Consider the following 11,857-nt stretch of genomic DNA (forward strand, 5'->3'; position numbering starts at 1 on the left):
TTTTCTGCCTATTCTGACCCACAATGCTCTCTGCAGTGGATTTGATATGCGTAAGAGGGTCAAAGTTAAAGGCACAATGTTATGACAAAGTAGTATGTCCCAATTACATGCATACTGCATGCAACAAACTTTGTAAGGGGCAGCTGCAGTATGTACTAAAAATAAAAATAAAAAGTATGCGATTTGGAAAGCACCCAGTGACTCATTGTAGAGAACATGTATGTTCTTTTTAGTAACCACAGTCAAGACACATCAGCTCATTAGGTGACAATAAAACCAATGCACCTGTGCTACTCACGTTCTCAAACCACTATCTATCTCTCCATAACAACACAAACCAGATACATTTAAAAAAAGAAAATGTTTGCAGCACGTAGCTATTTTGAGTCAGAAATTTAGGGTCTGGGGACCCCTAGTGGTTGTTGAGAGAATTTAATGTTGTTCTTGTTCACTGTAATTGCCCTTGATGTTAGCACAGTGAGATCATGATAACATACCCAATTTAATTTGAAATTGTGGACATAGTAGATTTTATTATTGGTGGTCTAATTCGGATGTAACGTCTTACACACCAAAAAACTGACAATAACCTGATATTTTCAGGTGGAATTTCATTCATTCATTCATTCATTCATTCTCACTGTGCAATATCATTTTCCACTTGTGCAATTTTGTTAATAGTCTGTTTATTTTCAATATTGCTCCTATTTTTATACTTCCTTCTATTTAAATGGTTCATATTTTGTTACACTTATTTTAGCTCTTTTTTTTACTGTGTTAGCTGATGCATCTTGTTTTTTGCACTATCCCCTTTGCTGCTGTATACTGCAAATTTCCCCACTGCGGGACTAATAAATGAATATCTTATCTTATCTTATCTTATGGCAGACAGATTTTCTTTATATTGAGAAATAATATTTTTAAAAAGCAATTCTAACACTTAAATTAAATATATGGTAACACTTAATTTTACAGGTCCACAAATTTAATGGTAATTAGGTAATAATTAGCAAGTAACCTATTTGAAATTTCTTTGGAATTATCTTATTAATTATCTTACCTTATCTTAAAGGTCCCATATTGTGCTCAGGTTCATACTTGTATTTTGTGTTTCTACTAGAACATGTTAACATGCTGTAATACTAAAAAAAAACTTTATTTTCCTCACACTGTCAGCCTGAATATACCTGTAATCACCCTCTGTCTGAAACGCTCCGTTTTAGCGCATTTCAACGGAATTGCAACAGAATTGCGTTGCTGGGCAACAGCTTGGGTCCATGTGTACTTCCTGCCAGCTGATGACATTCACATCCACTGCAACCAGGAAATAAACTGGGACACATTTAGTTTGTTTACCTTTAAAACCGTGTAATAGTCTAAATATTGTATATTTGTGACATCACAAATGGACGGCTTGTTTCAAACGCACAATTTCTGAATACGGGCTGTGTGTATTTCTCCGTATATTGAACGTTTTGATAGTTTAACAGTATTTATATAGCACTTAAACCTTCTTTATAATATAAAAGACATGAAAATCTTACTTTTTACAATATGGGACCTTTAAAAGACTACAACTCCCAGTTACCCCAAAAGTGACGTTTTACCCAGCATGCAGTTCGGGCTGTGAGAAGATGAGGCAAGATGGCGACTAAAATAAGCAAAGAAAGTGCTCCTCCTTTTGATTGTCCAACATGGTGAGCAAATGCACATGTTAAAGTTGTAACTTTCTGTCTGTAATGCAACACCAGATGCAGATGAGCAAAGCAGCTCAGTCACTCATTGATATAACTGGTCTTTTACCCAGAGATAAGCTTGTGTAGCTAGCATTAGCAACTTAGAGCTAACTCGCTGCTATTCATTTACAAATGGCGTTTAGGCAGGTTGGTTTGATCCAGAAGATGCTTCACGTGTTTCACTTTAAGAGAGACAGATATGAACAGCAGCGGTCCAGAGATATAGATACAAGGCTTTTTAACATGTCGTTGCATTTGTGTTGGTGTGTGATAGCATTGCAATGAATGACGAAGGCTGCAAAGGTTTCCATGAGCTGACACATTACTCTGTTTTATGAATGCTAACTCCTTAAGCATGACAGGAGAAGCAAAGATAAGATGTTCATGCATGGCTTGTGATGATCAACGTTGCACAAATGCCAGGAATGTATACACACACTTGTATTAAGCCTATTATTTATACTTTTTTTTTTTTTTAATTTGTACCTCTGTTCTACTATAATTACAATTAATATCTCAAGCTGAAGTGATTTTATTTACTTATTTTTTGTATTTCATTTTAATTTAATTTATTTTAAATTAATTTAATTTAATTTAATTTAATTATCTACAAACCACACTGCATTCAAAATCTTACTTAAGCAACACACAATATATGGACTGATTAGGTATGGGAGATTTACCAGATGGAACAAAAAACCTACTATTTGAGACTCCAGAATATATATATTTATTATAAGGTGGAGTTCTCCTATAACTGCAATTAATATTTCAAGCTGAAGTGATTTTATTTACTTATTTTTTTATTTTATTTTAATTTAATTTAATTTAATTATCTACAGACCATATAGATACAGCTAGAAAAATAGAAGAAAAAAAACAGTAGGCAACAGTAGAAAAAATCTTACTTAGGTAAAAGTACAGCAATATTAACACCAGCTAAATGTGCTGAACATATCTTAAGTACTCATTATGCAGAAAAATGGTCACTGTGTGTTATATTTTTATACAGTATTACTGATCACTGATGCTTTTGGTGTTGGTATTTTATATTATTTACCCCTTAAGCATGACAAGAGAAGCAAAGCTAAGATAGTCATGCATCGCTTGTAATGATCAACGTTGCACAAATGCTCGGAATGTATACACATGTATAGATGTTCTTCCTCACTGTACAGAAAATGAGAGAAACTATGTTATAAGATGTAGTAGAGGCACATGATGATGCTTTATCAGTGAAGGAAGACATATTCAGAACCTTTTAGTAGAAGAAAAGTACCAATATCCTAGTAAAAGTATAGCCACACTGCATTCAAAATCTTACTTAAGCAACATACAATATATGGCGTGAGAAGGTATGGGAGATTTACCAGATGGAACAAAAAACCTACTATTTGAGACTCCAGAAATATATATTTATTATAAGGTGGAGCCCTGCTATGGCTGTATCTTTGTCATCTTATCTTTCATCTTATCTCTTTATGAATATACACACACTCATACCATTACATATATTGACACAAAACTCCCTTCCTCTGAATTCCACCCTCTCTCCTTTTTTTTGTATTAAACCTATTATTTATCCTTTTTTTCCAATTTGTACCTCTTTTCTACTATAACTGCAATTAATATTTCAAGCTGAAGTGATTTTATTTACTTATTTAATTTAATTTAATTATCTACAGACCATATAGATACAGCTGGAAAAATAGGAAAAAAAACAGTAGGCTAGATGGTGAATATGATTGTATAAATTGCTGAAACTGAAATTAAGAAAAAATCTTACTGAGGTAAAGTACAGCAATATTAACACCGGCAAAATGTATTGAACATATCTCAAGTAAAAGTACTCATTATGCAGAAAAATGGTCACTTTGTGTGTTATATTTTAATACATTATTACTGATCACTGATGCATTGATGTTGGTGAAGGTGGGATTAATTTTAACTACTTTATTTACTGTAATGTAATCTATTACAATGCATCATATTTAATGAGATCATCATTGGTTTTGTAAAATCTTAATCTGCACATAACTACTAGGCCTAACTATAAACTGGGAGATACATATAGTGGTAAAAGGGCAATATTTGCTTGTATATTTTTTATGAATACTAACCCCTTAAGCATGACAAGAGAAGTAAAGCGAAGATATTCATGCATCGCTTGTAATGATCAACGTTGCACAAATGCCCGGAATGTAGACTGTAAATGTCTAAAATGTTCATCAACTGGTTTCTTTCAGGGCAGGCAAGCCGCCCCAGGGGCTCCATCTAGACGTGATGAAGGGAGACAAACTGATGGAGGTAACTGGCCTTGCTATCACTTTAATGTTATTGTAAACTCGTGTTAAAGCATGTAAAGTGGGAAAACAAAGTTCGGAAACTTGTGTTTGGTGGATTATTTCTCTGTTGTTACAATGCTAATTGGCATTGTATTTTACATCATTGGAAAGCCTGTTTATTTACCTTCACAATGATGTCCAACATGTAAGGATCATGCATTTGTGGGATGAGCAGCACAGCTGATTATGTGGGTAGCGCCCAAGAAAAATTTGCCAAAATGCTCTGCCAATGGTAAACAGTGTATTCTCCTGTTGGTATTGACTCTTGTTTTGAGTTGGTTGGTAGATTGGATGATTGAATAGAGTAGTGTTAGAGTGACCAACACAACCACGCTGGCTGACCTGCACCGAATCCTGGTTGAAGAATGGAACACCATCCCACAGCAACGGGTGACCAGGTTGGTGACCAGCATGAGGAGGAGGTGCCAGGCTGTTGTGGCTGTGTCTTGTTTGTTCCTGATAGAGTTCAATCATCCAATCACCAAACAACTCAAAAAAAGATTCAATACCAACAGGAGAATACACTGTTTACAATAGGCAGAGCAAGAAATTTCTTCTTGGGCGCTACCCACATAATCAGCTGTGCTGCTCATCCCACAAATGCATGATCCTTACAAGTTGGACATCATTGTGAAGGTAAATAAACAGGCTTTCCAACGATGTAAAATACAATGACCATTAGCATTGTAACAACAGAGAAATAATCAACCAAACACAAGTTTCCGAACTTTTTTTTTACCAGTTTATTTGATACTATTGTGAGATGTAAGGTCGTTGAATGCACCAGATACAAGCATGACAGTCCACTTGATCCCAGGAGTGTTGCACACTTGGGGTTTTTTCTATGGCTGCATGGCTTCAAAACGGTGCGAGAGCAGAATCAGCCCTGATATTTAAGCTTTTCAGTGGCAAGCAGCACTGTTAAGTTATGACTCAGCGGCACAGAAACATTGTAGACTGTTTATTTTTTTTACCAGTTGTTTGAATGACCGTGATTCACTGAAGCTGTCTCTCCCTGTAGAAACTGATCATAGATGAAAAGAAATACTACTTGTTTGGGAGGAACCCCGACTGGTGTGACTTCACCATCGACCATCAGTCATGCTCGCGTGTCCACGCTGCCTTGATCTACCACAAGCACCTGAAAAGGGTCTTTCTCATAGACCTCAACAGCAGTAAGAGATCATTCACAATCACACTTGTATACTCATGTTATATTTAGAACTAGTGTCTGGAAAGACATGTACATTATGCTAAGGGCTGACAAACTAATAAAACTAGCCTGCAAAGAATCATTTTTACTTAACAGGTACATTAGAGTTGAAACCGTTGACCATTGATTAATCGATTAGTTGATAGACAGAAAATGAATTTGCAACTATTTTGATAATCAATTAATCGTTTTAGTAATTTTTTTGTTAATGTAATGTTTTCCAGCTTTGTTGTCTTATATCCCTGTAAATGTAATATAGTTTTTGTGTTGCTTTTGGCAAATTTGACAGACATTGTTTTTCCTTTTTTTGCCTATATTCTGACATTTTATACACAGCAATTGTGTAGACGGAGTCTGCATGCCATTTAAAACGCCGCTGGATGCCCTGCTAAATTCAAGCAGCAAAAGCAGCGTGCACGCCTACCACGACCACATGGTTGATACAAATATAACAGGATATTTGGGTATACTGCGATTACAGTCTTAACCCTAAATAATGGAGTAGTTATGCTGTTACAACTGACTGAGCGAATACCATGAAATATACTTAACATACAGCAGAGGAGTCAGCAGGTGACTGCTGGTATAATTTTTTTCTCTGTGGCATCGTTGTCTCGTCATCGATTAAAGACACAATAAACCTTGATCGCTCTGACAGATCCATGCTTTGTTTAGGCTGTCTCCTCCTCCTGCCGGCAAATGTTTTCCCCTACATTTAAGAGAAAATGCTCCTCCCATGCCGCTCTTCATCACTTCTCGCCGGAAAAGGAGCGCACCCTGTCTTACCATATGCAAACCTCTTTGATTGTCATCATTTTAGCACACGGTACTTTCCTCGGACACATCCGCCTGGAGGCACACAAGCCTCAGCAAGTTCCCATAGACTCTACAATATCTTTTGGGGCTTCAACAAGGACCTACACCATCAGAGAGAAACCCCAAACCCAAGGCAGCTCTGGCACAGGAGACAGTAAGACAGGAGAGGACGAGGAGCTGAAAGGACTGCTTGGGCTTCCAGAGGAAGAGACGGAGCTGGAGGTACGTTTGGTTTCTCGATCATAACAATATTCTCATGCTCTCAAACATGAACTATATAAAAGAGAAAGAAAATGGCTGCATCTTTTGTCCTAATTATTAAATTTTTTGCCCACAAATTGCTGGTTTAGGTCGACTGCACAACAATGTTTAAATGTATTTTAGTCCTTTACAGTTATTATTATTATAGCTATCTTTATGAAGTGTAATATTTTGCATTTTGTTTTAATCCTCATAGATTGTATTAATGTAACGAACATAACATTACACAAGATCTAATGATTACATGACCTGTTTATGCCTATTTATTAACAAGTAGTTATCTTTTCCCTTAGTGTTATGATGCTACCTGTTGTTATCCTGCTCAGTCTGGAATATTGTTGTGTTGTAAAGTAGTAATATCTTAATATCAATACCTGTCTGCATCTTGCCAGAACCTGACAGAGTTCAACACAGCTCACAACAAGCGCATCTCCTTACTAACCATTGAGGAAGGTAATCTGGAAATTCAGAGACCTAAAAGGAAACGGAGGAACTCCAGAGTTACCTTCAATGAGGACGACTCGATCATTAACCCAGGTACGAATCAAAGGGAAAGCAGTATTGAACACTCATACATTGAAACAACTGTGTTTAACTCTATGTTGTTTCTACTGATGATGTCAAACCCAACGTGTTTTTGTAAATTATTTTAAGATTCTTGAGTTTTACAGCATGTAACTGAGAGGGAAATTAGTTTTGAGGATTTTAGTTTTGACCTCAGCCAAGACTTTTACAGAGAGTAAACATGTTAAGTCATTTGTTTAATGAATGTGATTGGAAGGGTTTTGCAGTGAGGGCCCTCCTGTCATGCTGTATATAACCAAGCTATATCAATGATAAGATATTTGCAGCATTTCTACTTTTCAAGAGAAGAAATGCAATCCGTAATAAATTGTAAAACTTGTATTTTAAATACTTACAGAGGATATAGACCCTTCGGTGGGACGGTTTAGAAACATGGTGCAGACTGCTGTCATCCCTATCAAGGTAAGCTTTGGTTTTGTCATTTTAAAAATGTCTGATTCAGTTGATACATTTAAGTTGACAGGCTATGAGCTGTGTGTCACTCATCACATTAACAGTGCTATGTTTAAGCAAAATGATATATACACTATAATGTGAGCATGGCACCAGTATTCTCCGAATAATTCTCTGTCATCCCTGCTGCAGAAACGCAGATCAGAAGGCCACAACACTCTGGGTCTTGATGACCTGACTTCAAAGCGCATCCACGGCTACAGCTTGGGCGGCGGTCTCTACGGGGACTTGCCTCCCACCAGTCACGAGAACCAGCCAACGGGAGCTCCAGGAGGTGCCGCTATGCAGGGAGGGCTTCCTCTGCCCTTCCCCAATCCAGCACCAGAGGTGGACCTGGCCCCAGAGGCTCCCCAGCCCCCCGTCACACTCAACCCCACCCCCGTCACAGCCCCTTATCTACCAGAGACCCACAACGAGCCGCGCAAAAAGAAGTACGCCAAAGAAGCTTGGCCGGGCAAGAAACCCACCCCGTCACTACTCATCTAACCAGTTTGTTAAAGCTGCTGACTCTCAGGTTACCAGCAGATACATCAGGGACGGTGACCTGGCAGAGGTGGAGTCGTTCACTTCTCGATCTTTTTTTATCTGTTGCGTTACTCATCGTCATCCCAAAAAGGCACCACACAGTTTCCTCGCGGTCTGTCACGAGATATCATCTACATCACCAAGTCAGCAGTTGATAAATCGGGCCAGAATACGGCAGAAGCTTGTCGATTGCATACACAATTAACGTAAATTTACAAGACTTGGCGGTTAGCATTTGAGCCTCAGAGTGGCAGTTACATGTTTGTCTTTGAGTAACGGGTCATGTTTTGGATGTAAAGTTGGATTTTTGTTTTCTACTAAACACGTTTCAATATTTTTTTTCACTCCTTCTGTGTTTTGATAATGCTGTTAAACAAATGGCAAAAAAAGTACTTTTATATAAAATATTTTACTGTGAGGGGAAGCCAGAGAATCCAGACATGAAGTCAGAAACACAGGGCTGCTTTTTATTTTGAAAACCTATTGATATAATGTGAAATATTTCCATTACATGTATTAGACCAATATCAACTGAAGTGTCTTGTATTTGTCCAACAAGCCACTAGATGGTGCACAATGGTCAGAGTTTTCAGTGAGGTTTGGCTGCAGGTACCATTGTTTATGGCCTGTTGCACTAACCTTGTCTTTATGTGGCATCCCATGAAAGCGGTGCTGCAAGCCTCTTGCTGTTCATTTGGGTTCTTCTGCCTATAAAAGCCATTTGCCCAGTCCAAACAGTACCTTGATCACATTTGTCCTTTGGCTTTTTCCAATAATAGATTAAGTTTTAAAAGGTTTGTTATCCATTTTTGCCTAGCATCAGTAAACTGAAAATACAAGGATTTTACAGTTTTCTACGTTGACAATTAATTGAACTGTTAAGTAGTAACAGAATATTGCAGCACAGTAACAAATACCAAATTTGCTGCAAATAAAAAGGTAGTAAAAAAACAAAGGTTTGGATTTAGTATCTTTTAATGGTCATGTAGCGTGTTAATATCTTTCAAATGCAACACAGTGCAGTTTATATAGTATACCGTTCGTATTTAGTTTGCCCTGAACTGACTTGAGACATAGGAACCGTCTTTGCACAGTAGGAGAAAATCATAGTTAGCCGTTTCAACCTGGTGGAACACTAAGTAATCGGTTTATACAGAGTGAACTTCAATGTGTAAAGGTCACATGAAATGGTATTCTAACTTTTATTCAAAGGTAGACCGTAGAGAGGTGACCAGACATGAAGGGAGTAACAACAGTTCTCTAACATAATCACACCCAGGTCATTGTGGTCACAGTATATGGTATGCATCTAAACCACAAGGCCACCACGACGCTTTTTTGTATTCCCTTCTGAAAGAGTGTTATGGGGGGCAGTAAACTCTAAGCTATCAATCTTACTGTAAAGAAAGGGGCTAGTAGTTATGGTAAGAGAAGGCAGGTTGAGTTAATAGAACATGCAGAAAGATGGTTAAAGGTTTGACTTTTAAAGTTCTCCTTTGCTACAGCATGACGTCACCACTAAAGAGACGCCGTTTTCTAGGAAGTTCAAGTGGTCATTTCATGGGAAGTTATAATCAGTGAAAGGTTGGAGAAAACAACAAAAGACGAGGTGTTTCACTTTTACAGAACCATGCTGGTGACTTTTTGTCCTTGTGGATTTTGTAATCATATAACTGTAAATAAAAAATGAATTACTTTTGACTCTCTCTGCAGCGTTGTGATTAAAGGTGCTATTGATGACATTCAGCCGCTAGATTCTCCCTCCCCCGTTCCATTGCATTCACTTCACAACAAGTCGTTGCCAGGCACTCACCGTCAAACTCGGCCATTTATCCGTTTTTTTTCCACACTAAGGCCCTGTTCAGACCTGGTATTAACATGGATCATGAGGGATCTGATCACAAGTGGACAGCTCTAATTACAGGTATGAACGCACTCGAGACGCATTGAGGACGCATTGAGATCGGATCTTTCAGACCACATTCAGAGGTGGTCTGGGCCGCACATGGCCACATTCTTTTAGCAGTGTGTACGCGAATGTGTGTGCCAAGTGTGAACAGGTGTATTTAAAACTGTCCACTTGTGATCCGATCACTCAGGACGCATGTTAATGCCAGAGGCCTGTACTACGAAGCAGGATTTGCGGTTATCGAGGTAACTTCAGGGTTAATCCTGGGTTTTCCGTACTACGAAGCTGGTCCACTTCTTATCGAGGTAGATCACCATGGTAACTTATGCTGAACGGCTAACCTGCTCCGGAGCAGGTTATGTTCCAGATAAGAGATCAACTCGTATGAAAACACCTTCTACTCACCAATCAGAGCTCAGTGCGGTGATCGTATGGTAATAATACACATATATGAAGAAGATTAAGTCATATTTCAGGCTAAAAACAACACAGTTTAAACTGACAAATACAGGAAGGACAGCAGACTTCATGTTGTGGGTGTTTACCGCTTTGAATTATGTTTTTATATATATATTTTTTTACTTGCTCTTGAGTCCGTTTCACACCGTCAGAGAGGAGGAAGCAGCTGAAAGGATGTTTAAATAATCATAGACGCTATTGTTTATCAGCAGGGTAAAAAGATAAGTTATACATTCATCTTTTACACTCTGAAAAGTTATTTATAAACCGGAAAAACAAAGTTTGGAAACTTGTGTTTGGTCGATTATTTCTCTGTTGTTACAATGCTAATTGGCATTGTATTTTACATCGTTGGAAAGCCTGTTTATTTACCTTCGCAATGATGTCCAACTTGTAAGGATCATGCATTTGTGGGATGAGCAGCACAGCTGATTATGTGGGGAGCGCCCAAGAAAAATTTGCCAAAATGCTCCGTCAATGGTAAACAGTGTATTCTCCTGTTGGTGTTGACTCTTGTTTTGAGTTGTTTGGTGGATTGGATGATTGAACTCTCTATCAGTAACAAGGAACAAACAAGACATATTGGCAATTTTACACTTCATTCATTTAATACAATATGTCAGGAGCCTCAGTAGAGGTGAAAGATCCATACGCAGCCACAACAGCCTGGCACCTCCTACTCATGCTGGTCACCAACCTGGTCACACGTTGCTGTGGGATGGCGTTCCATTCCTCAACCAGGATTGGTTGCAGGTCAGCCAGCGTGGTTGTGTTGGTCACTCTAACACGTACAGCACGCCCAAGCTGATCCCACAAGTGTTGAATTGGGTTGAGGTCTGGACTCTTGGCAGGTCGTTCCATTCTCTCTACTCCCACGTTGGGGAGGTAGTCTGTGATAACCCTGGCTCTGTGGGGGCGAGCGTTGTCATCTTGGAGGATGAAGTTAGGTCCCAGATTGTGGAGATATGGGATCGCCACTGGCTGCAGAATCTCATCTCGATATCTCACTGCATTGAGATGGCCTTCAATAATGACGAGCCTTGTTTTGCCAGTGAGGGAGATGCCGACCACCAAAAGCTGTTACTCGATCGGTGCAACAATCAGCATAGCGTTTTCCGCGTCTCCACCCTGCCATCCAACTTTCGCAGACAGAACCTGGACTCATCACCGAACATGACCATCCCCCACATGTTCAGGTTCCATTGTCTGTGTTGTCGACACCAGCGCAAACGTGCCTGACGGTGAAGGGCAGTCATTGCGGGCTTCCTGGTAGCCTTATGAGAATACACTTTTTACCATTGGCAGAGCATTTTGGCAAATTGTTCTTGGGCGCTACCCACATAATCAGCTGTGCTGCTCATCCCACAAATGCATGATCCTTACAAGTTGGACATCATTGCGAAGGTAAATAAACAGGCTTTCTAACGATGTAAAATACAATGACCATTAGCATTGATACAACAGAGAAATAATCCACCAAACACAAGTTTCTAAACTTTGTTTTTCCAGCATATTTAGAAGAGTATATCTGACTTTTGAGTTTTCCGTTAAATTA

At 38.7% G+C, this 11,857-nt stretch overlaps 1 protein-coding gene across 1 annotated transcript; it reads left to right on the forward strand.

Annotated features, from left to right (window-relative positions):
- Positions 1-1,554: 1,554 nt before the first annotated feature.
- On the forward strand, positions 1,555-9,635 carry ppp1r8b (protein phosphatase 1, regulatory subunit 8b). The gene is made up of 7 exons (XM_074653127.1): positions 1,555-1,697; positions 3,983-4,043; positions 5,103-5,256; positions 6,115-6,332; positions 6,764-6,908; positions 7,294-7,358; positions 7,542-9,635. The coding sequence occupies exons 1-7, from the start codon at positions 1,645-1,647 to the stop codon at positions 7,893-7,895; spliced, it is 1,050 nt and encodes a 349-aa protein (XP_074509228.1). The 5' UTR covers positions 1,555-1,644; the 3' UTR covers positions 7,896-9,635.
- The last annotated feature ends 2,222 nt before the right edge of the window (positions 9,636-11,857 follow it).

This window comes from Sebastes fasciatus, chromosome 12, assembly GCF_043250625.1.
Source record: "Sebastes fasciatus isolate fSebFas1 chromosome 12, fSebFas1.pri, whole genome shotgun sequence".
NCBI lineage: Eukaryota > Metazoa > Chordata > Actinopteri > Perciformes > Sebastidae > Sebastes > Sebastes fasciatus.